This window comes from Lineus longissimus, chromosome 12, assembly GCF_910592395.1.
Source record: "Lineus longissimus chromosome 12, tnLinLong1.2, whole genome shotgun sequence".
NCBI classification, from domain to species: domain Eukaryota; kingdom Metazoa; phylum Nemertea; class Pilidiophora; order Heteronemertea; family Lineidae; genus Lineus; species Lineus longissimus.
In genome coordinates this window covers 14,179,584-14,206,523 of record NC_088319.1, presented here as the reverse complement: position 1 = coordinate 14,206,523, position 26,940 = coordinate 14,179,584, and the positions used below count along the sequence as shown (strand labels likewise).

The 26,940-nt window shown below is 40.1% G+C and overlaps 3 protein-coding genes and 1 long non-coding RNA gene across 7 annotated transcripts; 2 read left to right on the top strand and 2 right to left on the bottom strand.

The window, feature by feature from the left end:
- Positions 1 to 201: 201 nt before the first annotated feature.
- Positions 202 to 3,060, top strand: LOC135497047 (peroxisomal membrane protein PEX14-like). Its single transcript, XM_064786710.1, has 8 exons — positions 202 to 401; positions 531 to 663; positions 861 to 971; positions 1,298 to 1,392; positions 1,491 to 1,691; positions 1,901 to 1,992; positions 2,261 to 2,393; positions 2,694 to 3,060. The coding sequence occupies exons 1-8, from the start codon at positions 375 to 377 to the stop codon at positions 2,913 to 2,915; spliced, it is 1,014 nt and encodes a 337-aa protein (XP_064642780.1). The 5' UTR covers positions 202 to 374; the 3' UTR covers positions 2,916 to 3,060.
- A 1,696-nt stretch (positions 3,061 to 4,756) lies between these two features.
- LOC135497075 (leucine-rich repeat-containing protein 34-like) lies at positions 4,757 to 10,524 on the bottom strand. Of its 4 annotated transcripts, none has more exons than XM_064786771.1 (11): positions 10,476 to 10,524; positions 10,091 to 10,219; positions 9,210 to 9,224; positions 7,582 to 7,777; positions 7,182 to 7,265; positions 6,955 to 7,083; positions 6,659 to 6,790; positions 6,376 to 6,494; positions 6,137 to 6,292; positions 5,645 to 5,771; positions 4,757 to 5,301 (listed from the first exon to the last, which is right to left on the bottom strand). In XM_064786771.1, the coding sequence occupies exons 2-11, from the start codon at positions 10,204 to 10,206 to the stop codon at positions 5,101 to 5,103; spliced, it is 1,275 nt and encodes a 424-aa protein (XP_064642841.1). In that variant the 5' UTR covers positions 10,207 to 10,219; positions 10,476 to 10,524; the 3' UTR covers positions 4,757 to 5,100. The 4 variants fall into 4 exon arrangements, with proteins under 4 accessions (XP_064642841.1, XP_064642840.1, XP_064642842.1 ...); XM_064786770.1 differs by having other exon boundaries at positions 10,398 to 10,518; XM_064786772.1 differs by lacking the exon at positions 9,210 to 9,224 and having other exon boundaries at positions 10,398 to 10,518.
- A 443-nt stretch (positions 10,525 to 10,967) lies between these two features.
- On the bottom strand, positions 10,968 to 21,449 carry LOC135497177 (coiled-coil domain-containing protein 150-like). The gene is made up of 22 exons (XM_064786924.1): positions 21,393 to 21,449; positions 20,177 to 20,744; positions 19,790 to 19,975; positions 19,553 to 19,682; positions 19,196 to 19,332; positions 18,826 to 18,933; positions 18,390 to 18,499; positions 17,931 to 18,108; positions 17,498 to 17,659; positions 16,659 to 16,850; positions 16,130 to 16,321; positions 15,644 to 15,813; positions 15,215 to 15,308; positions 14,683 to 14,852; positions 14,409 to 14,535; positions 13,864 to 14,058; positions 13,492 to 13,560; positions 13,107 to 13,268; positions 12,764 to 12,930; positions 12,316 to 12,424; positions 11,866 to 11,991; positions 10,968 to 11,767 (listed from the first exon to the last, which is right to left on the bottom strand). The coding sequence occupies exons 2-22, from the start codon at positions 20,726 to 20,728 to the stop codon at positions 11,690 to 11,692; spliced, it is 3,414 nt and encodes a 1,137-aa protein (XP_064642994.1). The 5' UTR covers positions 20,729 to 20,744; positions 21,393 to 21,449; the 3' UTR covers positions 10,968 to 11,689.
- A 3,158-nt stretch (positions 21,450 to 24,607) lies between these two features.
- Positions 24,608 to 25,807, top strand: LOC135497146 (uncharacterized). The gene is made up of 2 exons (XR_010448773.1): positions 24,608 to 24,923; positions 25,398 to 25,807. It is a non-coding gene; the product is annotated as an uncharacterized LOC135497146 (long non-coding RNA).
- Positions 25,808 to 26,940: the final 1,133 nt, after the last annotated feature.

Sequence of the window (26,940 nt, the reverse complement as noted above, 5' to 3'; positions counted from 1 at the left end):
GGGGTAAAGTTCACTTAACAGATGGCAGCACAGGTTTTGCTGAAGTTTGTTGGAATTTCTGCTCCAAATTTCCCCATTTTATCGTTAGTGCAGAATATCTCATTGTAATTGTGAGTGTATATTTAGAAAATATATCTTCAATGTCAAATTTGTAGGTAGTGACAGGGATGTTAATGTGTGAAGCATATGAAAAACGACTAAACTTTTCACACGATAATTACCTTATTTCGCCATGTCCCCAATTAACTGGTGGGCAGCAAATAATGCTCTCAGTGTAACACTTTTCCAGGCCTAACGCGGCCAGAGATATTGATTTCTAATTCCTGGACATGACAGTTTGATTGAGAGACTTAAGCAGATAGAGGTGCAGATCCATGATGACTGACAAACAACGACAACTGGTAGTGTGTCTCACTGTCTGTGTTGAACCACAACAACACGAGTTTACAGGAGGCCAAGGAGGTGGTCTTTAACCAATGATTTACCATACACTGTCATTGTCACTGCTGCAATTTCTTCTTGTTTTTCAGATTAATATTATGGAGAAGATGTCTTCACCAAATATTCGAGAAAACCTGGTGAACACGGCAGTCAAATTTCTTCAGAATCCCAAAGTTCAGGAGAGTCCTCTTGGACAGAAAAGGTTGTTCTTAGAAAAGAAAGGTATGTTTTTTATTCAGGGTTGTAATGTATTGTGATACAGTAGAACCTCTCTATTAAGGACATCTTCGGAACTGACCAGTGCTGTCCTTAATAGAGAGGTGTCCTAGCTGACCGAAAAGTATGCAGCTCACTTGAACACATCTGCTTGTAAATTTTACTCACTGGTCTTTACTTTTGATTTATCCATTGCTTTTTAGGTCTTACAAACGAAGAAATCGACTTGGCTCTTGAGCGTTCTGGTACTAGCCCTGATAATACTGTGATAAATTCTAGTCAACAATTGGTGGCTACCCCACTTCCTGTCTCAGGTAAGAGATTTTCTCTTCTCTCTCTTTGATTAGCGTGTGAGTCTAAATTAAGACCTTTTAAAAGAAGGCAAAATATTTGGGAAGAATTTCAGGAAAACTTTATTAGTCTTGAGTGTTTGTTATATTGAATAGTGCAGTATGTAGTTACTGTTTGTGTGAGTATACACGTCTTCCTTCTTCAAGAATATTTCCAAGGTGTGTCTAATCAGATATCCACTCTTTTTGTTCAAAGATTTTTAAACTCTTTTTAAAGATGAACAAGAATTTATGGGATGAAAATTGTGTAGTAGCATAATACTCATTTTGGAAATGTACTTTCTTTCCAGTTGTTATTCCTTCGCCCTGGTCAAGATTTAAAGATGTTTCATTTACTGTTGCTCTAATTGGGGGTGCTACTTATGCCATTTACAAGTTTATAAAAGTAAGTTCTATTTTGTTCATTTTACTTCTGTAAGATTGATGGAGTTGGAAATTAGGTTGAAATACTTAGACTGGACATTTTCTTCTTCTGTTCTTCAGAAAACTCTTCTGCCATATCTGAGAGGTGAAGACAGCACTGAGACTCGATTAAAAAAGATTGAGAAAAATCTCAGCCAGGTTCAGAACAATATGACAGATATTTTGGGCAAAATGAGCACCACACTGATCTCTATTGAGGCAATCATGAGCCAACAACAAGAAAAATTACAGGTGGTGGTCCATGAAGTAGTGGACAAGCAGGTAGGTTTTTTCTTTGTCTTTTTCTCTGATGTCTGTGGAAGTGAATCAGGCTAAGTGTTATGTTCACTGACACCAAATTGTGGAGAGGATTGCACGTGCAAGTACAGATGTAGTTAGTTACTGCATACTGAATCATTAAAGGGCAACTCTGTTCGTTCCAAAAATTGAGAAGTGAACTACCATTGAGGTAAATTTTCTTCCATTTTCAGAACACTCAAAGTTTAGTCAAATATCAAGATCAACAAAACTCCACTGAAATAAAGGCAGAGATTGCATCACTTAAATCATTGTTATTAAACAGGTGAGTACAGCGTATTTACTGCAAGAACAAAAAGTCAAGGTGTAGTAAGTAGCAACAGAATTTGGCACCCCATCTATAGATGCTCCAGTTCACTCTTAAAGGACGTGTGTATGCTACTCATGTTATCACTTGGATGGTGTCTTTTAATAGATAGGCATAGCTGCCAGTAAAAAGGCTGGGAGAAAGCCATCTCCATTTTATGTCGTCTCAGTCAAAGATGGGCAATCAAATTCTCATGAACTTTCATTGATGGCATTTCCTCTTACAGACGTCAGTTTGCCGCACCGCCCCAGAACTCGCCCATCATTCCAGCATGGCAGCGTGAGGTGAAAAAGGAAACTGATGATACGACCCCCAAGAGGAGTCATTCAGAGGAAACTTCACCATCAAATGGTAATGAGGTAAGGTGGACTTATAGTTCTTGTCCTAATCAAGGCAGTGAAATATTTGGGAACTTTTTCAACTAAAAGCAGCAGAACCCTTATCTATCTCCTGATATGTGAATGTCACAGTGTAAGTTCTATGTCCAATTGTGCTCAGTTCTGCTTCTTCAAGATTTCATTACAAGTGGGTTTATGAGCCAAAAACTTTAAGAAGGACTTTAAGATATTTTCAGTGATTCATATATTCATATCTTTATCTCTTACTTTCAATGACTATTTTCTTGCTTATTCTAATGTTGCCTATAATTTCGGTTTCAGAGTAGCGGGTCTTTAGAGGAAAAGAGTTCATGGGTCAAAATCGACGCCAGCGACCGTGTCAGCGGGGATGACAGTGGAGAGGACGTAAAATCTGCTGCACCGGAGACTGGAACCAATGAAGTTGATAGTGTGGTCGGTCAGGAAGTTTCAGCAGATGAAAATGTACCAACAGAAGGTGCTAGTCTGACGGAATCTGAAAATATGACTGCCAATGAACAATGATATGGAACCTGAATAAGTGGGTTCCCAATCAAAAGCAACAAAACTTGTTCCAGTAAATGTGCAATTCATCACTATAGTGAAATGTAAAAGAGGTCTTGAATTAAGGTTGTAAATAATTGAATAAATTAATTGAATTTGATATTTACATACATGTTCATATTTACATTTTTTACACTTAAACAAAGCAATCTTCCTACTCTCACCGGCAGGGAGAAACTGTATGATGGGTTTGTAGCCCAATGGCACCATCTTGCCTTACCATGGGTTATGGGGCACCAGACCAAAGACAACATGTGTGGTCATGCTGTCTTGGGTAGACATCTTGGGCTGTCTTGGGCTTACATCTGGTTGTGCCTCGAAGACGGGCCCAAGTACCCTCCTTGCCAACTCGGAAAAGGAGCCAACTCAAGTAGCCTATATGTGTGTGCCCAAGGCAGCTATAATTCTTGGAGTCCCTTGTGTACCTGGGATTACATCAGGATCCTTTTCCAGTGGAGCGTCTCTCGCTGTGCCCTTGTACCCAACTTGGCAGTTCAAGAAGCTCACATGAAGTAGCCTCGTACCTGAGGTAGCTCGTGCACCTGGAATAACACCAGGACCCTTCTGCCTCTGGTAGAGCTTTCAGGCCCTTCTCCCGCTATGGACCTGTGGTACCTCATGTGTCTTGGGCAACATCGGGTCCCTCCGCGTCTGGCAGAGCCATCATCTCACTGCTCTTGAAGATCGGTCCAAGTCCCAAACTTGACAACTCAAGAAGCCTCTGTGAAGTAGCCTAGTGTTCCCAAGGTACCCTATTTGCCTGGAACAACATTAGGTCCCCTTGTCTCAAGCAGAGTGTCTATCTCACTGTGCTCATGAAAACAGGCCCAAGTCCCAATCTTGACAACTTGAAAAGCCTCCTTGATGTAGCATATGTACCCGAGGTATCTCATGAACCTGAAGTACCTCATGTACCAAGAACAACATCAGGATTCTTCTGTCTTTGTCAGAGTTTCAGTCTCACTGTGCTCTAGAAGACTGGCACAAGTACCCAACCCAGCCACTCATGAAGTCACCATGAAGTAGCCTATGTCACATGTACCTGAGGTAGTTCATATAGGCCTACCTGGAACAACATCATGACTCTTCTGTCTAGTGGTAGAGCAGATACTATCTCATGGTGCACTGGAAGACCTGCCCAAGTAGAGGATGCATAATGGTTCAAATACTGCAAAGTGACTCCTGGATGGAGCAGCTGTTAAGTACATGTGCATGGGGCAGCTAATGTACCTGAAGCACCTCATGCCTTGGACAACAGCAGGTCCTTCTGTCTCTGGCACTGAGCTTCCATCTGGTTGTGCACTTGAAGACAGGACTAAGTACTCAACTTGAAAACTTAAGAAGATTCCTTGAAGTAGCCTTAGTACCCGTGTAAGCCAATGTATCAACAGGACCTCATGTACCTGGGACAACATCAGGCCCCTCTGCCTTTGGTAGAGCTTCCATCTCACTGTGCTCTTGGAGATTGGCCCCACCCAGCTTGGCATTGCAACTCCAGTAGCCTTCTTGAAGTAAGCTAATGTATACGAGGTAGGCCCTATGTCTCAAGTACTTCATGTACCTATTATGGAACAATATCTGGATCCTACTGTCCCTGGAAGAGCTTCCTTTTGCTGTGAACTTGAAGACAGGTCCAAGATTATGATCACATTGCCTTTAGTGGACGCATGATGATGCAGATGCAAAGTGACTCTACCATACTGAGGTCCACTGTTTTGGTCTTACAGAATGTATATTTTACTCCTTGACAGTCCTGTATCATTTTGTATTCAAATAAGTTGACAGAAAAACAAATTTGGACGGATATTTTATTCAGAAACTTTCAATACATTACAATATACATTTAAACAATCCCATCACAGGTAACAGTTCAGCCATTCACAGTCTCTTTCTGGTTTTGGAAGGATATTTTGCACCAGAATTTTGACAGAAATCCACTGCTGGTGCATAACCTTGCACTGCAAACACATCCACTAGGATTATGGATGGCACTTCACCACAGCATGAACCCTCCGATATGAATTTTGTCATCACGAATAACCCTATGGCATTCAATTGTTACCAACATCTCTCCAAAACCATTTATATTTGGACGGAAACTGTATGAATAAGTCCTCTTCAATATGACACAAAATCTTCGAAAGTTTTAAACGACACCAAAAGAGACCAAGCGTTGATCTATTTCCTCATCTTTGGGTACACTGTCTCCAATGCATGGTTCCCAGAAATAATTCCTTCGAATTCCATGTGACAGTTCTGATACGTATGTTACTTCATCCACGACATAGGGCTGTATATCAGTTGCTGTCGGATCCAGGCGCATGGTGTTGACAAGGCGGGCAAAGTCCTGCAAAGAAGAATTTGAGTCGTCAAAGCTTAGTACGAGACTGTCGCTATTAAGAATACCCTTTGGACATTACAGACCCGGGCTTCCCACTGTACAGTAGATGAGATGGTTGATACTGTTGGTTCCAACTTCTTTGGAACGCACACTCGGTCTTGAAGTACAGCGTATTCGAGACTGTGGAATGGTCCTGTCCAACCAACCGATCCTAATGTTCTCTTTGGTCTAATGAGTCACAAATGTACTTGTTGGCCTCACAATCAATAAAAATATAACGATGCTTGGCTCGGTTGCCAATTATCTTTCAGTTTGGTTCAGCTCCATGACATGTAACTGAATAGCTTACCTCACAAGCTTTGGGTTCGAATTGGTTGCCCCAGACATAGATGTTGGTGAGTGACGAGTTGATTTTCATGCAGTTAGCGAGAGCACAGAGTCCTTTCTCGCCGATCTGATTTGACTGAAGACCAAGGCTGAAAGAAAAGTTGGTTAGAACGTCCTCTATGGACCACTGTGGGTTTTTGGTGGCAATGGTTAGTCAAACATAAATGGGTCCATTGTGGCCCTTTGCAACTTTATATCCACTCGTTTTAAATGCTCACTTTGACTGCAGTAATGAAAGGTGATCAGACCCCATCGTCTTTCTCTTTAATGTATTGACTCCATACATTCATTCCACTCCGCATTGAATTAGGCAAGACAAACAAAAGCCTGTTGCAAGTTAATCTTTTGCAGATAATGGAGAAATGAGACCTCAAATTTTACAATCTAGAAATTAAAGTTGTGTGGCCAAATGCTCTTCAACAGAAAACCGCCACTAAGGAAAAGCAATTCTTACGTGGTTAAGCTCATGTTGCTAGTTTCTAGAGCCTCTGCCAGGGCTATTGCTCCATCATCCTCTATTCGATTGAAGCCTAGGTCTAACACTTTCAGGGTGCCGTTCATTTTCAATAACTTTGCTAGGTCCTTGGCACCATCTCTTGTGATTCGATTACTGTAAATGGTAAGGCACAGATTAGTTTCAATAATGAATTGAACTGAAGCAACTTCAAGTGTCAAGCTCAAGGCCTAACTTACCATCTCAAATCCAGATACTGCAGTGTCATATTTTCCATCAAGTTTTCTGACAGTCTTGTCGCGCCAAAATCTCGGACCCGTGACTTTTGGAGGTGAAGTTCAACAAGACCCCTATTGACCTGCAAAGGTAAAGCAATCCATAGATAAACAGTGATGTTTGGATCCCTCTGAAACCAATAATTTCCATTCACTGTCCGTCTCTCTACAGAGCAACAAATAATGTGGTCTTAAATCTTTGTCCCAGATTCCTTCCGCACACCAATCTTTTTTCTGACAACTTTACCTTCAACATCCGTGCGAAATGATCCGTTGTCTCCTCTTGGACGCTGAACAATAATGGAGAATCCATTCCAAGAGCCTTTAACGTGTCATTTTCTCGCAGGGCGGTGGCAAATGCTATGAGACTCTCTGTTTTCTGAAATGAGATACATGATGGACATGACTTAACTCAGCCAATAAAACCGAATGCTGCAAAATCGCAGCAGCACACAAAAATTGCTCACACCAGAGAATGTGGAAGAGAAAAGCTGGAATATGGACTCCGAGTTTTGAGTTAGAGGTCATGAGTTTTGATCATACCTGGTCTGTTTCCCCGACATCTAGTTCCAATAAGGTTGTATTGATCTGCAGTGCCTGAGCAAATGCCATTCCTCCTTTATTTCCGAACTTGTTGCCATTCATCCTGAGAGAGAGAAGGGTCTGGTTGCTCTGGAAAGATTGAAATGAACAATTCGTTACTGTCCTCATATCCTGTTTTAAAATCACCCAGTCTCGATAACCTGACAGACAATTTGGCAAATCCTTACATGTAAGACTTTGGCAAGGGCAACAGCTCCGTCTTCTTCAATATCATTATCCATCAGGTTGACTTCCTTGATGACCTCATTTTTCTGAAAGAAATGTTGAAAATGTTATACTTTACCGGGACAAAACGGAGGTAGTGATTGGTTATTGTGAATTGTTGAACTTTTTTTAAGTGTAGTATGTGCGTGAGAGTGGTTCTGTGGTCAGTTTCGACCCTGTACTCATTGTGTAAGTGCCAGTGACCAGGACACTTAAAATGGGCGCTATACAAGACAATATTCACTTTACTTGCTTTACTTTACTTACGACCTTGAGGAATTCTCCCAATGAAGCAGCTCCTGCATTAGCAATAGAACCCCCAAGAACATTTTTCTTCTTTTTGTTGTGTAACTTGTAACGTACCTTTAGGAATTCTGCCAATGTAGTAGCTCCTTCATCTGTGATTTTGTTGTACTTGAGGTCTAGTCGATTGATGTAAGTGTTCTCACTCGATTCGAGTGTCTTGCACAACATCAGGACATCATGGTCAGTGAGTTTGGAATGCTCAAGATTATGGACATTCCCCCGCAGGCGCATGTTCATGTTTTCTCTTAATTCACTGAAAAGGTTCAAATCGAAATATTTAAAGTTATATGTTGAGAAGATCGAGTCATTGTTTTGATTTGTTTCTGTATTGCATGATTTGGACAACTAAAATGGAATCAAGATAGCCTACACCAGTCACTAATTATTGTTGTCAATTAATCTTTGGCTACAAAAACATTCATTACTGTTGAGTTAGAGAAAACTTGTAAGATGCCAATGAGATATATCTGGTATAAATGAATCTTTATAAACCTCAAGAAAAAACATTTTTAAAGGGCATATTCGAGGGTTAAACAATTAGACCAATTTAAATCTACACACAGACTCAAATGTGGTGCTTGAGACTGTCGGTGACGGGGAATTCAACACTGGACACACATTAGGCAGAGCAAATACAGGATACAAATACTGTGAGCTAATGGTTTAATAAGTCACCAATGACAAGACAATGAAAGATTACAATCAGATTACTTGTGCACTAAACCAGTGTTTCTTTTCACAAACCACACAAGTGATTTTTTTTCAAATTCTGTGTTCGAGTTGGTAGCAATTGCAAGAACTGTGCAAGTTATCAAACATTAGATGAAAACTTTTTGATTAGACAAAAGTTAATAGTGACCCATAAAACACAGGAAAATGTTTTAGATTTAGCAAGCGAATGATTCCTGAAACAGTGTTAACAATATGAACCCTTGATCAGCCCCAAATTCACAAATGTTAAAATATTAGGACACCAGAAATTCGCCACATACACATACTCACCATTCATCATCACTATAAAATGAAAGCGAATGTGATTAAAAGGCAAAGCCAAAATGAGACAGTTTGAATGGCAGAATTAAGCATCTTGGTGTATTCAGTTTTCATCATTACAAGTCCAGTGGTGATTACATTCAAGACTTTAACATCAACCTGTCTACTTAGAAGCGATTTCAATCATCCAATTTATTTTCAAATTGTGGCAGAAGCCCTATTTTGGATCTTCACATGAAAAACCGAGGACCATGGCTCAGGTGGACAATAAATACTGACCACACCAAGATGCAGGAGCATGCAAGTTAGCATGCATGCTAGCAAGAAAATCAAGATGCTATAAATCCTGTTCATTTCACCCGAAGTTCGCTTCAAGACTTCATACATACAATATCAGTTTGAAACTGGACATCATGTAAAGAAGGTAACTCTGAGAACTGATATCTATTTCATTGTACCGAAAATTACCCCAAAATGACAGAATTGTAAAAGCTATCATTATCAACTTGGCCATTCATCAGAAAACTCAAGATGGGCACTTTTAAAAGTACTGTTTTGTCATGATTGAATTCGGTTTGAAGGAAATCACCAGGCCATGCCACAAGGGTACTTATTTTCTGAAATATGCGGAGCCCTCAAAGCAAACACCAGGTGAAATAATCTAGAATAACCTGCTCACTAATTTAACTTACCCATGCTTTTTTCGCCTGTGCAATGATCAGTGCATCAGTGTAGAAATAACAGAAGATAAGTTAGAAATTAAAGTAGGGTGTGTAAACTGTAACATGAAGTAAAAGAAGATTCAGTGCAGGATTTGATACATGGGCTCTGTTTGCATCAGTCTTCTTCATCTCATGTCAGCATATCAGTGCTGTGCGTCAGAAGTCTTACATGTCTTAGGAGACTTCTGATACATCGGCTGCTAAGTACCAGTCCAAGTACATGTCCATGTATCTTGTGATGAAGCCTGACAGACAACCTCATTGGTGCATATGTTAATAGGAAATGGAAATTAAATGAGATACCGATAGCTACAATTAAAGAAAGGTTATGAAATTAATTAAGAGGGCTACAATGAAAGAAAGGTCATTAACTTTAGACAAACTTGTATCCAAAGGAATCCATGAACATATTGTCTTGAAATTTCTCAGTTATTCTCAAAAGTCAACCAAAGAGGAAAGGATTTTGAAATAACCAAGCACATATCTATGAAATAAATCCGTGCTTGAAATAACTTAAAGAACAAAATCAGAAAGGTTAGGTCAATATAAGAATTGTTGATAAGCTACATGTACTGTGCATTTCTACATACCTGAATTTATACATTGCCTTCTTCCAATTCATGATTGTTGGTTTACAAATTTTATTCACGTTGTTTTTTTGTGGCGACAAAAAACATTGATCAAAATGGCATTTGAACAAAGTCAAAGTGTACTCCCTAGACTTTTCATGAAGGACGATTCCAAAAATTGCATGAATTGTGTAAACCAACAACTTAGTGGATATCATAAGGCAGACATTACAGTATCGTATTCAGTTATTTGAAATATGAGGGGGGGAAGAGGATACGTACAGAATGGTCTCATCCTTCTCTTTATTGAAGGCAGCCACAATGAAGGTGCTCGGAACACAACCATATTCTCGACATGTCCTGTCATACTCCTCAGCAAGTTCATGCACCGTCGCCATGGCTTCTTCTTAACTGAAAGTAAGAAAAAGTTAGGTAGGCATCAAAGAATCAAAAGGAATCAATGTACGCCTACTGGTGGGAGTGATGTAAATCCATACCATAGGCTAGGCTGGAGGCTAACTCTTCATCATTCAAACATTCACTGCATACGTCGAATCTAAATGCTTAATCAATGGAAAGTCGATCTTACATTTGTCCTGATTATATTTTTCAACTAACTACTATAGTGAATTTAAAATATTTTGATTCTAATATGTCATAAATTTACATTTTCGGCAGTTTTTGAGAAACGAGCTCCTGTTTGTTGTTGCTACAACGGTGCCGAGTTGTGGTCGTTGTAACGGATAAACAGGACCATCCGCTACAACGGTGCCGAGTTGTGGTTGTTGTATCGGATAAACAGGACCATCCGCACTTGCCGAGAATATACCGACTTATGTCTTCACCATTTGGCAAGGAGTTTTAGCCAACAGGAGACATCGTATGCGGATCAAAAGATTCCATTAACCAATTGAAGGCTTTTAGTCCCTCCAGATGCCAGCTGTGAATAAGGACTTGAAAGGGTACAAGAGTGACTGTGTCCTCTGGTGGATTGAATTAGCCACCACTTCATAATAGTGACCACTACATTCACCACAGGGATGATTGTGCAAAACCTGCTCCCACTCCAAAGCAATCCAATTCCTTACAAAACCATTCCTGCAATAACCGGCCTACAAAATGAATAAGGGAAGTAACAACAATCTTTTTAGCAGAAAATATGTTTATTGGACAACTGCTCAATAACCTGGAATGCAGAAGCCGAGTACACTTGTGTATACAGGCCAAGGACCCTCGATACCATGGGCCTAATTTGACCTTTCATAGGCCGATACACTGAAGATTACCCTCCGGCAGCTCAGAACGAGTACATACAATATGTGAGTACCAGGTACCCAGTCTATTTGCAATGGTTGTCTTCAAAATAATGCACTAGTGCTATTGGTTTTGACAGGTTTAACAGTTATTATTATCATTATTCATGTACAGACTTGCAGACTTGGCAGTAAAGGAAGTGTACTTCCAAGTGACAAGATTGTCTTCAGGCGTATTTACTCTGTGCCAGCAGAGTGAAATAAGTAATACATCCAATACATTTTGATTCTTATATAAATTATCAGGAAAATGCAGTCAGACTTGAAGTTTCTTTTCAAAATTTGAACTAAATTCACATCTATGAATATCATAAGAACACACTACCAAAACCTTGGTGGCTCAGCCACTTACTACACGAAATGCAACAGATACTACAAACATAAAATAAAAAAATCTACTAAATGTACTTGTCTTATAAAACTAATAAATAGTGGCTAATCTACATGTGAGCAATTCTCATCCATTCTATTTTACAAACAAGTCTACAAGCTTTTTGGGTCTAGTGCAAGTAGTGGCGTAAAAACCTCAATTTAAAATGTAAAGAAACGTTGCCTTCTACGTATGTCATTATTGATATTTGCTGTAGGGAGTTGATGTCTTCTGGAAACTCTTAGCCAAGTCCTCTACTTGTCTCAGACTTGATTCCTGAAAACAACAAGAAACTCTTATTCATGATGAAAAGATACAGAAGAAAAAAAACCCATGAGACCGAATGCACAACATCAATAGGAAATACAACGTACCTGTACAATATTGGCATGTTCTCTCTCTGCCTCAAGATCACTGTACATCTGTCTCATCTTGTCCAACGTTTCCTTCTGGGTGACCTCAGCTGCATCAGCAATCTTAGACACTTTCAAACGATTCAGCTACAAATGAAGGTGAACCGCTACTTGACTATTCGTGAATCAAACAATCAACAAATTTCATCCACTTTGAAAATATATACCTCTGAATTTGGATGACAAAATTCGAAATACATGTAGGGATGCTTCATTCAAACTTTTTAACCTCAATTGTTCATTAAATTTGAGAAAAGCTGCTGTGATGGATACTTGCAGCATACTTGGCACCGCAAACTTGTGCGTCTGCAATGTGCATTGGAAGGTTCAGAATTAGTCAGGCTTAATAGCATCCCTTGATTTCCTCAATCCTGACGACACAGAGAATAGTCCCATCAAGCACAAACTCACCCTCAGAATCTTCTCAGCCTTCTCTGCTACATTCCTGGCTTTAAATTGCTCCTCTTCCACATTCCGCCTCTGCGCGGCAGCAAGCTGCTCCAGCTCTTCCTGTGAATGTCTAAAACAAGAGAAATATGCAAGAAACATACCAAATTGTGAAATTGACTGAACCAACATGGGACTTTTGATTAACAATATGGCCCGATATCCACCTGGTTATCACAGTCCCCTTGATTCTTTTGCTTCATATCATAGCTGAGCCTAGTTGCAAAATGGAGGGTATCTTTATGGAAAGTTGAATCAGTACCTGAAACATTTGAAGCCTTTGCTTGTACTCAGTTCAAATCTTTGCAGACTACAGCATTTTCTGATCAAACAGCCGAATACCAATCTACACGTATCTAGGCGCCCAAGTGCCAAAAGATGTCACCGTTTTTTTTGGACACCCTCTACTTACTTTGAATGAGAGAGTTCCTCCTGAAGCGTATCAAACTTTACTTTGAACCAATCGTGTGCCTCCTCGAGACTTGAAGCAATATGCCTGGACTCTTTGTTAGCCTCCTGTAATCGTACCTCCATCTGGTGGCTGATTTTTGACAACTCGCCTTCATGTTTCTTGGTCATCTGAATAGATTAGAATCAGTCAATGATGAAAGAGTTAAAGAAAAAGCCAAGGTTATTAAACTGAGAAAAATCATCACACAACTGCTCTGAAGTGTACAAATGTACGTAGTCAACTCTTGATTTCATAAATCAGACAGCCCTATTTACTGGATGAATGATATAGATGGCCATAATACCTGGTACTTCATTTTCAGCTCCTCGTTTATTTGTCGTTGTTTTTCTAGTTCCTCCTCTTGCTGATGAACGTGCGACCCGGTCCGCAGCTGTGCCGCTGATAAGGACTTTAATTCCGACTGAAGTGCGACTATCTGACTCATGAATTTATTGATGGTGCGTGCCTGCCAAATAAAACACACTTGTTAAGCAAACTCAGCAGATGGCATTAGTATTAGGATCAGGATCAGAACCAGTTATAAATTTGTGGTTAAAGGATTAGATATGAATAGGTTTTCCTACAGTCACAGTCACTGTAAATGTCCCTAAACAAAGAAGGGCTTAGGAGTGCCAACGTATGATAAAACTCTCAATCTGAACACAAGAAGAAAAGGCTGCACTCTTTACCTGATCTTCATTCTTCTTCACGTATTTGTTTTTCATCCGTTCAAGATCGGTGACGTCTGCTTGTACTTTCTAAGAAAACGAAATTTGTGAATTAATTAGCAAAGAGATCAGTCCAGAGGGGCCTATGAGATATATCAATTTGTTTTGTTGAACTGGCAGAAGTTGTTTGGACCTGCAATTCTTGTCTGTGGAGTTTTTCTGCAGCATTTTAAGGTCCTAATGTTGTGACTCCATGCAGAGGGTTTTTTTGGTGATGACCTTTGGTTCGAGCTTTTGTTACATATTTTGGCTAAATTTATAGCTTGGCTTGCTGAGTTCAAATGATTGTGAATCAACCATGAGCAGCAGAGCTAACATATTCTGAACACTTACCTTTAGTTTTTCCACACTTTCCTCGTGGTTTTTCTTACATTTCTGCAGCACCTCAATCTGGGCTCTCTGACTCCCAAGCTTTGCCTTCAAGTCCTTGATAGAGAACTCGAGCTCTGTCACCTTGTGGCGTAACTCGGTGTTCGCTCGAGACATCTCGCCATTTCTTGTGGTCAGCTCCTCATTATGTCTTTTGGCCTGGAAAAAGAATCATCGTTTAGTTTCTCCTTCTGTACACTCATCCAGGCGATACTTTATTCTAGACTCATAGCAGAAGCTAGATGATCTCAAACATTCAAGTAATCTAGACTTCTGCACAGCTAATTTTCTGTTATAGTCAGATTGCTAAGCAAAAGTTCTAATCACCATATTCCCTAAAAATCGGCCAATTTCTCATTAAAATTGCATTCTGAGTGCAAAGAACTATACATTTCATGTGCAAAGCTCACTATCAAAATCCAACTGGCATTGAATTAAGATATTTCCTCAACTACCAATTTCCATTCAGGTTACAATGGGTTTCTGTTTACAACTGTTTAAGACCTCACCTCTGACACTTCCTTATTCGTTTTCTTCAGTGTTCTCTCTCGTTCTTTCTTCAGCTGTTGTTGTAGGCTTTCAATCCTGCTTTTATACTGCGAGACATCCTGCTGACGTTGGTCAGATTCCGTTTCCCTGCAATAAAACTTGTTAATTTGAACTAACATTACAATCTGAGGGGAGATGGACTACTACGGGACATGTCAGTTCCAAGTGTGTTCTTAATAGAAAGGTTCTGCTGTAAAAGCTTATTATCATTATAATCATTCAATGTCTTCTCACCTGGCACCTTTCAACTGCTCTGCAAAATACGACTTCTGCTCCACATCATCCTGCAGTCGGTCAATTGTGGTCTGCAGGTGCTTATTGGTCTGCAGCACATTCTCGAGTGTTCCCGCCATTTTCATATTCTCCTGTCGACTGCTTTCCAAAGCCTGACGAAGCGGGTCAATCTGGAAGGGTTAAAGGTCAACAATAATGTTGTGAAGTGAACATTTATATTGCAGAGATGAGATTTGTATTACTCCATGATGATTTTAGCGCCTATACTTTGCTTGTACAGAGGAAACCTCTCTAATAAGGACACCCTCCGGACAGACAAGTGCTGTCCTTAATAGAGAGGTGTCCTGACTAGTGAGCAGCATTATATACTCCGCTAAATTGCGTTTGGTGAGAAGAGAATATCTCCCTGCTACGCAGTTAAAACTCATTGCTACCAGATCTTGAGCCAAGGTGGCAAGACAACACAACCACGGAAAAAAAATTCTCCTCAAAAAACCCTCCCTAACCGACAGAGGTGTTTTGATTTTCTTACATCATTTGACTCCAGGTTTTCTACAGCCCTGAGTTTGTCTTGTAAAGCTTCCAGTTGCTTGTTCATATGTTGGGATGAAATCTGACTCTGCTGCCTAAAAATTGGAGACGAGACACATAGCAAATCTAAGAGGAGGAGAACTTATTCACATTGACACAAAGATAGGGGAGTTCTAAAGCAAATCTAATGAAACAAATTAAATGAGAATCCAAAATTGAAAACTTCAGACTTTCTGAACATATCAAGCATTGAACAATTGACAGAAATCATGCAAACACACACGTATGGTCAAAAGGAAAAGCTGTGATCACTTCTCAAAGGATGTCGAAGGGACTGGCTAATATAATAAAAAAACCTGAGATCAAGAGGGCACAGACACTCAGGGAAAACTCAGACAAAAAAAGCTTGCAATTTATTTTCTATTCTTACTTTTCTTGTTGTAGCTGTGAGAGCTCTGAATCTTTCCTCCCTAGCTGAACCTGGAGCTGCTCTATGGCCAACTGGAGTTGGGAGTGGGACGACATGATGGACTCAAGAGTCGAGGTCATATTCTTGTTGTCGTCATGAGCCTCGACTAAACTCTTTTGTAAGGAGGAAACCTGAGATGAGAGATTTCAAAAATTCTGTATAACTTGTAAGGAAATTACAGCAAGCAATAAATGAATTCACTGAGCCAGGATAGGTAAATCAATTTTTTACTGACTGCTGGGCATATTAGTGCAATTTTGTACAATCGACCTGTATTGCTGCATGCATTGACTATAGCGATATTTCAGCCCTGCATATTTCATGGAGTCTTCAGTTAAGTAAACAAACCCAGCCACTGTTGATGCAAGAGCAAGGGCTCATCCAACAAGCATTTAGAACTTCCATGGTAATAAGAGGTTGATCTTTTAACATTTTTGGAAAACTCACCCGAGACCTTTCTCGGTCCTCCAAAGCCTCAATATGACCCATCAATTTCTGGGCTTCCTTCACTGCATCATCTCTCGAGCCAATGGCCAGGGCAAAATCACGATCTTTCCGTCGTGCATCTGACTGCAGTTGTTTGAGCTGGTCTTCAATTTTCTGCATAGCTAGTTTTGTGGCGTTCAAATCTTGTAAAACCTGTAAAGTAAACATCATGAAGCAGCTACCTGTCTACTCTGTCTTTTTTTGGCCAGTTTTTTACCCAACAGTTGAGAACTATTACTGAATTTAACTGGTACATGGATCAAGATGCTAGTGATCCCAGTTGAGTCAGTTTGAAACTCCAAGACAAACGGCTGGTCATCTAAAAACACGTGAGTGGTTTACCAGACACTCTTTTTGACCAATTTTTACCCGATACTTGAGAACTATTACTGAAATTGACTGGTACATGGATCAAGGTCAAGTGATAGCAGTGATCACAACAGAGGCTGTTTGAAACTAACAGACAAGCAGTGAATGTACCAACCGTTACCTTTGAATACTTTGCTTCAATTGTCTGATTGTTCTTCCTCAACTGCATCAATTCAGTCTGCGAATTCGCCAACGATTCCAGTTCCGACTGGAGGTGGTCCACCTTGGTCTGAAGACGTCCCTTGTCGTATGCCAAGCGATTCTTCTGCTCGAGCATTTCAGTCATAGCCTGGTCAACCTGTAGATGGGCACTCTAGAATCGGAACAAAAAAACTTGTTTTATACCAACCAGTTGTTTTACTTTTGTCATATTTATGTAAGCCACCGTATTTTTTTGCTGTTGTTTCTAATTCAGTCCAAAAAATAATCCTGGGAATGAAATTAACTAAACTAGGTCACAGGGGAATAAAAGTATATCACTGGGTAACAGACAGGAATAACTTATCGATTCAACTTATCGATTCAACCAATTCGGAGAAATACTAAATTTATTACTTCTGAAATGTTTTCTCTCACGAAGGATTATTTGTTAATAGTGAACTGTTTGACAATGTGCATACGCCTGTGGTTCTTTAGTTTCTGTTTGTGCATACGCCTGTGGTTCTTTAGTTTAGTTTATGGCCGCTAGGAGTGTGGTGTTTAGCGCAGAGTATACTAGGAGCATTTCGTTTGAGGCGTCATCGTATTTTAGACTGTTTTGTGTATTGGGCCGGCCCTAAGTAAGTTTGTGTTGTGAACAAGAGGATTCGAGGAGACCAACGGTAAACGGTAGCAGACAAGCTGTACGAATTTAAAGTCTCTGGATGTTTGTGTCTATGTTTCCACTGACAAATATCATTTGAAATCACTGTAGAATTTGTAAAACCTTTGTTGCAAAAATTGTATGATCCTTATAATTACCTGTGAGTGCTCAAGGGTATCCAGCCTTGATTGAAGTCGGATATTTTCCTGTTCGAGATGTGTCTTGGTCTTCTGGAGCGAGTCCACCTCCACGCGACACTGTTGAAGATCTGCAGTGAGTTGCGTTCTTTCTTCTGACATGTCATCGACAGCTTGATTCACCTGAAGAAATACAGATTCTTTTTCTTCAGAGTTTGCTCTGCACCTGGAGGAGTTATTCTCCAGGGCATATAAAAACAGTGTTCATCAAGTACCCTTGGATCGAGGAATTAATACCGAGCTGGCTGTCTGTGATTGTCTATTCTAAAACACCTCCGTTACAATGAATCAAAGTTTACAGTGTACGATACGCTATGGTAACACTGTGCCTCGTTCTGATGGCAGCAGTTATGATCAGGGAACCATAATGTAATATTCAAAAAGGCCCACTCGCCTCCTCCAACAAGTTTTCCTTATCCTTGAGACTTTTCTGTTTATCAGTTGCCATGGCATTCAGCTGTTCCTTCAAGTGGAACACCTCCCTCTCCAGTTGCTCTCCTTCCAAACCGTTCCTGTTTTCAGCATCCTCCAACCGCTCCTTGAGATGGGTGACTTGTTCCTTTAACTGATTGCTGAAAAAAGGAAGAAGAATTTCATTCCCTTTCTATCACTAGTCTCTCTACCAGTGATGGTGATGATTAGAGGCAAAATTCTTTGATCAGCAACTATGTGCACAAAAATGCATCTAAAATGCTTATTTTTGCACTGAAGGCAAATATCAAGTGTCCCAAGCTTCCGAGATAATGAGATAACTTTTCTTCGAAATGAACTTAATAATTTTAGAGCCCTTTTTTCAGTCTGTTTTTTCAAATCCTTTACCAGCCAGATGTACAGGTCCGTGCAGATGACTTACTTTCTCTGCTCCAGCAGCTCTCTATCTCTAGTCTCTGCCCTCAGTTTCTCTGTGAGCTCAATAATTCCATCCTGTTCACCAAATTTCTGGAGAAAACCATCTCTTTCAGCCTAGAAAAAGAATAATGGAAAATGTAATAAAATTGATGTGATTACCGACTGTTCATTGATACTCTCAGAACCCAGTGATTGAACAAAGTTAAGCCACTCACTTACACTGCTTATTACTTTTATTACATGAACATGATGTGTTGTTATTTGTAATATAACATGTAGACTCTGCATTGACGCCTTCCTCTGTTACAAACATAGCCACATTCAATTTACTGATACATGTACATGTACATGTATATGTATGACGAGCAGCTCTGACCTTATCAATTTAACTTAAAAAAAGAGAGGAAGATGAGTTCAGAATTCAAATTTTCAACCAGTACCTTAATTCTTTCCTCATATTTGTTAATCAGCTGTGTGTTCTCCTCTGTGGCGGAAAGGTACGCCTGCTGCAGACTTTTATTCTCACTCTCCATCTTGAGGAACATTTCCTGAATCAAGATAAGCCAAAGATTATCATAATCTTCAATGATGACTTCAATCCCAGGTATTGCACTAATTTCGCTTGATTAGGAGTCAAAGCAAGTTTTGGCTAAATCTTGGAAGTCCAGTGAAAGGTATTTTTAAGTTGATACTTTCAAAATTGAGGGTTCTGGGCCAAGTTACATGCATGCATAACTGCAGTATTTCTTCCTTATAGCCAAAATATGCAGCTGCCCTCCGGCACCGAATTCCTAACCCTGTTACACCCACCTGTTTATCCTCAATGACCCGCTGCATAGATTCCAGCTGAGTGTTCAGATCCTTGTAGAGTCCTTTCACCTTCCCCATCTCAATAAGCAACAGTTTTTTTTCATCCTCCAAGGTTTCTACCAAACGATCCCTTTTCTCTGGAAATATGGAGAAAGCCGGTAATTTATTCATTCACCCACACAGCGAATTTACCCTATTTAGTGTGTACATACATGTACTCTTTGTGAATCAGTTGAGTCAGAAAAATATAAACAAATAAAAAAACTTCTCTCCAGTGATGCTATCCTGAGTTTTATCATTGATTTCAGTTAATTTTTTGGCCATTTACGAATGAAAAGAGATATATGTAAATCTCACCAGCCTGCAAGGACAATTTTTTCAGCGTTGCCTCGGCTTTTTCCCTGAGGTTTTTTTCTGACTTGAGTTCTTCACGTGAAGAGACTGTCTCTTTCCTCATTCCACCACATTCACTTGATAACGTCTTCATCTAGAAACAACAACATATTTGTTTTATCATAACAGCAATAATAGTAAGTCTTAAAGTAAGTTGGGTTCCTGTCAGAATAAGGAAAAAAGTTTCAAATGTTGCTCTACCTCGTTTTTCTGTGTCTCCATCATGGCTTCCATTTCATTCAAACGTGTCATTTGAGCTGCTTGAGACTCCTCAAGTGATTGTCGGAGCTTCGTCTCCCTGGTCAGATCTTCTCGCAACTCAGCATTCCGTTTGCTCAGCTTCTGTTTCGTTACAGTCAGGTCCTCAAGCTTACCTGAGGCATCGTTCTGAAAAGATTATCGATTGTACAATGTATGAAATGAATGTAAGAATTGGCATTTTTTTGAGAATATTTTACATGAAATGTACAATAGCGATCTTTCATGCAAATGGTCATGTAAATACATGCTCCTTGCAAGTCGCGACTAAGGCTAAGTCTGGAGTCTTCTCAAATATTTCAAAGCAGAAGAAGAATGGATAGTACCTACCTTGGCAGAATTTTCATGATCCAGGGCCACTTTCAAAATCATAACCTGTTTTTCCATCTCCGTCTTGCGTTCAAACACCGACTTGGCTTCATTTTTCAGAGTATCATTACAACGCTTCAACTTTTTTATCTCTTTATCATAAGCAGCGACAGCGTGGGTCAATTTTTCATTTGCTTTAGCATTGTGTTTATTGTTCAAATCTCGCTCAGCCTGAACAGAACACAAGTTCAACTTCAATGTCTGCATGGTACTTTCCAAACGGCACGTTCTTGAGACTAACATCTCATAATTTTTCGCCATGACCTCTGGATCTGGGATACGCGCTTTGAAAGGTGACAAAGTATTTGCCCCCTTGGCCTTATTCCCTTTTGATGTTTTCTTCTCCACTGGTGCGCTAACCATGGCAAGTTGTTCCAATAGAACTTTGGCATCCTGTTCTGCCCCATTTAGATGATTTTGAAGAACTTTGATGGTTTCCTGGGAAGGCGTCTTCTCCAGTGCTCCGGCTGGAGGCAATGGACTTCTTACCTTCGGGCCTGGCGATTTTGACATGGTGTAAAGGGAATAACTGCAAGTCATAAAAAACAAGAAAGTAGGTGATCACATTCAGGTCAATACATAGGGGGGCCTACAATCCTTCTCTACCACCGCCAGCATCAATATCCTAGGCTATCCTGACCTGAAGCAAGGCCGAGGCCGGGCGGAAGGGCGCAAGGGCAAAGGCTTGCCTGCGTATCTCATTGACATGTACTGTTTCAGATTACGTCATCCAATGGTCGTATCTGTATATAAGTGGAAATGCTAAGCAAACATCATAGGCCCCTACATCAAAACCATCTGAATCAAGCCTCTCACACTTTACCATGGCCCGAGCTAAAAAATCATCATTTTGGTCCCATCCAATAATTCGATATCACATTATGCTGTACAAAAATCTATAAACATTACCCAAGGTGGGACACCCGGATCAGATGGGGCCAAAAAAACCCAAGTTCTTAATCACCCGCCTTGCGTTATCAGTGAGCGGGCTGAGTTTTGTCCGAAATTAGATAACTGTTTACACACAAATACACGTCAACGGGTCATCCGGAGTCTTGGGAGGGCATATTGACCAACAGTAGACAAATTCACAATTCGGCCTACATATACAATATATATCATGCCGTTGTAAAATTTCGGCTTTTTCAAGCGAGGAGGAAGTTTTTATTTGAGTTACTTGGGAAAAGGGGATGTTTGCTGCCCAAAATGACGCCGCGATGTTATTTTCGGATTATTTTTGTTTTTTGAAAAGAACATAAGATTGGTATAGCGATTTCATTCCTTCCGACGCGGCCGATAAGCTGACACCCAAGGTCTCGTTAGGGAGTTTTTCCCAAATGTACGCGATGACGACGTGCCCCATTTACAGGACGTAAAATCTATTTTAAAATGCGTTTCCAAAGTGATTGCATGAGGACAATACATTTGTGACGTATGTCACTGGAAACGCCCGATTCCCCTGATTCTGCAGGATGTTAAATGGGGTATTTTATTTCTTTTAATAAATCATAAGCGTCGCATTTTCTCCTAGCTCTGTTCACCATCCCAAATGGCAATATTGCCAATAATAAGAAAGCGATAAGAAAGATTGAGGCAATTGATCAATTCCAGTGTCTGAAATTTGTTAATTTCGGCACTTGGGCGAGTTTGGGACCAATTAAACCATCTAATAGATATTTTATCATCCATTTGTTATTTTTTCATGCAATTCTTTTATATTTCTGATGCAAGCATATCTTTTAGATGCTAAAACGTCCATAATGCAAATTATGGACATTGAAATTAAAAAACCATTCAATGTGAAAGTGATTTGTGATCTGAGAAATATGGATTCATACCAATGATCGTAAACCATTCAATATGATTTCAATGTGAACCATACAACGATTGTGGTCATCTGATAGATTTGGATTCATACAAGTGATAACCCATTCAATGTATCGCATGCTGAACATCTCATCATTGGGGCACCAGTTTGTTAGTTTAAATGCCTGACAATATTTAAAAAAATACTAGTTGAAATGTCGGAGCACCACCAAGCTAGTAAAAAAGAAAAGCAAATTCAAATCATATTCTTTTGAAAATTATTTATTGTCCCATATTCCAAGAATTATCCTCACATGGCAACTTGGAAAGTCAGTGTAGGAGGAAAACCGTTTCAACGGGAGAAAACCTACGCAATCAGAGGGAGTCGTCAACTCCATCACACAGGTGACAGGCACAGCGCTTTCGACCACAATGACTTCATACATGTACATTGCATCGATTATAGTCACTGTACCACTCCAATGCCCATTAAAGGACGAGACATGGAGATAATTGTACTATCACACATGCTCTCCTCCTTTAAATGTCCAAAAAAGACACTGCTGAATAGAGATCTTACACAAGATGACTCAACAATTCCAACCTCAGCATGCATTCATCATGTTCGTATACATTCTATACAAGTTTTAGCTATTGTAAATGTATTAAAACCTATTGTGTATGACTTAAGTTTAGCCATATTCAGCGAACAATAGGTTGGGTCACTGCTCTCATTAATCCATGACTAAACAGGTTAAGGGCCCAATTTGAATAACAAAAGAACCACATTTCTCATGGCCAGGAACTGGACAGAGGCTGCAATTAGCATGACAAAAGGAGCAAAGGTGACATGTAGTTGCATGACAAAGAGGTAGCTTGACCTGGCAAGACTGGATGTTGGTCTGCCAGGTTTTTTGCAAGTTGAGTGTTAGATCTCTTTTATTTTACTTACAAGATTTACATGCATTACAAATATAATTACATACATAACAACATAAAACGTCTTACAAATATATTGACGTAACACTTTTCTCAAATCATTTAGTACCAAATCCAATAAAAATGTTCTTGATGGGGCAAAATGATATCTTTCATAGCCTGCAGAACATGATAATTATGCTCTTGCAATGAAAGCCTTCTTGACTCGAAACAAAGAAAAAGACTAAGATTCTTTCCTGTGAGACCGCTATAGGTAGGATCAAGAATCAGTCTTATTCTGATATGTTTAAATAAAACAATAGTTTTATTGTCAATAAAACAATAGTTTTATTGACACATTTCTATTTTAATACAGTACAACCTCTCTATTGCGGACACCCATGGAACTGGGCCCATGTGTCCGCAATAGAGAGGTGTCCGCAATAGAGAGGTTGTGCCAAATCGTCCGATAGGGGGATTTGAAGTTCCCGCCTTGCAGGTCTTGGTTTTCTCTGTGTCGACATCTAGCGTAGAAACTTTAAACCTGTAGGCTGATGAGACAAGACCACAATTGATTTTTTAAGCCTTTTAGCAGTTAAATTGTCAATGTTTGACCGCGACGCATCAAATAATGCGTGGGGTTGTGAATCTGAAATTTAGATTATGTTATTCCGGAGAGTCGGGCAAGTAAATGGTGAAAAATAAACTGGTAGTTGACCACGGAAATTTTTTGATAATCGACAAATTAGACAGACTTTGATATTTCCACTCTTTTCAGCCAACTGGCAGAAAAAACTCAAAACACGCCCCCTACTACCCAATAGCAAAATTCGAAATTAATTTTTTCATCAAATAATTTCTTTATATCTGTAGACTTGCCAAAGCAAATATTTTTTCAATACCTCTCCAAATAATTATGTACTTGAGAGTTAAAAACATGCACTCGTCTAATTGATAGGCCTCGACCTATGAATATTCATTAGTGGTCTTGAAAGTAAGTAAGTAAGTAAGTAAGTAAGTAAGTTTATTCAGACATCCAACGACGGAACCCTAGCGGCAAATCGAAGAACTACAACCAATATTGTATATGGTGGTCCTTTAACACGTTGACTGCCGACTACCGAGTTATCAGTCTCAGAAGGACTTATTGAGGGGGGGGGGGGGGTTAAAAATGCGTTTTTATATTATGTTTCATCACAGTCCAGTGAACCTTAATTTTCTACCAGGGCGATTTCAAGATAAAAGTTGATAAGTCACACCCCAGTGATTTGTGTAATAAAACTTGCAGCGCATACTATTGAAATGAAAATGTCTTAATAAAACTCTGCCTGGACATGGATCTGAGATGACGGCTATAAAGTATGACCAGGTATTCAAATAAAAGTCTCCATTATATATTTGAGACGACATATTAACCAAAATGATATGATTTATGCGTTCACCGTGTCCTAGAATGGAGACAGGCCATCAGGGCGTCGCCAGCTCTAATCTAAATAGTACCACTCATCCGGCACCTCTCTCTTTGGATGTCTTCAGTCAGTTTCTGAACTTTGCCTCGCATAAATGTTTTCCTGGATACTGGTACATGATTTCGTTTTCATGGCAGATGAATTGCAATATATTGGTCAAAAGGCCATCGAATTCCGCTGTGCTCCCGACCTGAATGGAAAGAAACGCTTGGTGTCTCACGGGTGTACTGAGGTGTGGCAGGGGACAGGACCATGCATGTCTTTGCGGTTCGGCTCGATAGTTTAGGTGTAAAACTTCAAAGTTTGGGGCCTAACAATCATTTGGAAGAGAGTGCCATGATATGAGGAAGGAAGGGCGGAGATCGCGGGTCAATTTGGTTGGTCCGAGGAGAAGACTGATAGACTCGTTTCATTCGAACACAACGACGGAGGCGGCAGACGCGGACTTCGGAAGCAGCAGAGTTCTGATGATTTAGAGAAATGGAACGAATATTGTTGGTGGATGGATGATAGAGGTAAGAAGACTGATGATATGATTATACTAATCATCGATGTGATATTCATCTCTGCGTAGAAAGCGCAACAAAGCTTGGCAATCATCACAACTCTTGACAGAACCCTCCGAGAACCTTTTGCCCCCCCCCCCCTCCCCAAACCTTTCAGGACCGAAATGACATGAGGAAGACGTTACTTCTGGGCAGTATTTAATTCATTAGCCACTGGAGCTCTTCTGGTCTACACTCCGGACGCAGTGAACCGGCCGGCCTCGTTCCATCGGCCCTAAACAAGACGAGCGAATTACGAAATGGACCGCCCCGGGAGGCGACCCCCCCCCCCCCCGCGTAAATGGAAATCAACGTATTTTGCGTGCCATCTATATTTCTTCACCGATTGGGCTCACTGAGTTTAGGGTACAACTCCCCCCCCCCCCTCCCCCCGATTAGCAACCCATTTGGGTTTAGCTCTGATTTCAAATATGTTGATTATAGGGTTTATGGATTGATGCAGTAATTTACGCTGTCGTTTGTAAGGGTCGCATCTTCACAGGAATTTCTTACTCAACCGATGTATTTGATTAAAACAACAACTGACGCACTTCCTCATGGTTGCCTGAGTTCTTCTCATCCCAGGGACTTCAAATTAGTATTTTGGAGAATCAACAGTCTTTCCTCAGGATGGCTGGTCAAGACAGGCTGTGGTGAGACTCCCGAGGCAGAATTCTGTAGGCTGAGCCGGGTCGATCCAATGCGTACAGAGTGTAGTTGTGACTTGGAACAAACTCATAAATTTCTTTTAAAAGCTTTATGACCATCATAAAACATTCATGTAGGGTCCGCGGGATAGGACTTTTGGCGGTCAGGCTTGCTGTACATGTAAATCGAATAAAAGGACATCCTCATATTATGTAGCTTGATTTATTACATAGGCCTACATGAAGTAAACTTCGCATAATCATTTCAATGCAAAGGAAAGAACGATAATGAAATTCAGATGTGAATGAGACCCCCTGGTCAGAACAAATCGCCAGTGTAACATGACCTGCTTCCTGCATACATTCTCAAGTTTCATATTTGGACTTGCGGACAGGGGACATGAAAGTAACCAGTTACGGACAGATACCACTTCGTTTGTGTGCAGTGCCGGAGAAGCGAACTATAACCCCTGATTTCCTCAGGATGCAATGTGTCCGGAGTGTAAGGAATCCCTCTCTTGACGTTCCTATATTCTACAGCTCTTCACCCATGACATCCCACCCAATTCAGATTCCATGTCGGTGAATTTCCACAAAACACGGCAAGCCTTTCTGTGAAGGCCATCACATTATCATTACAAAAGAAACCAAAGTAGATAAGAAGATTACATTCCATCCGCAAAATATGTGTCAAACATGTATCAACTGCATAAAAATATCAACTCAAGTTGTGTTGAAACACATTCTTTTTCAGTTGACATGTTTTGGTATCCATCCCTCAATCATGATATATGATTTCATGCAAGAATTGAATACCATTGTATCATCTTTATAGACAAATATACAGTAGAACTATAGATCACGTTAGGGTGACTTCTTTCATTATTCTTTCAACAAAGCTAGGAATCTAACTCATAATCATGATACAAGCCTAACAGCCAAAAGGCACATCTTAAGAATATGACTTTGGCTATACATGTATATCAAAGTGACCAAATAAGTTGGGACAACACAAGCGTCCCATTCTCCTTGTGCAACCACTCATGTCTTTTGGGACATGGTTGTCCGAACATGTTTTAAAGGTGAGAGTCTAATGAAGAACTGGCTGAACATTTATTTGAAGGACATTTTGGGTCATTATCTACACAGATCGGCCCAATTGTGTTGTCCAAACGTCCTGATGTAGAGGAAGGAGGGACAACCTAAAGTGACATCTCTGTCAATGCCATTGCACAGTTACCATGCATGCAAATTTGCTGAAACATGGGTGTACATAGTGTTTGAAATGGCAATGTTGAAATTCATATTCTGTATCTATAATAGGAAGTTTTCAAAGTCAA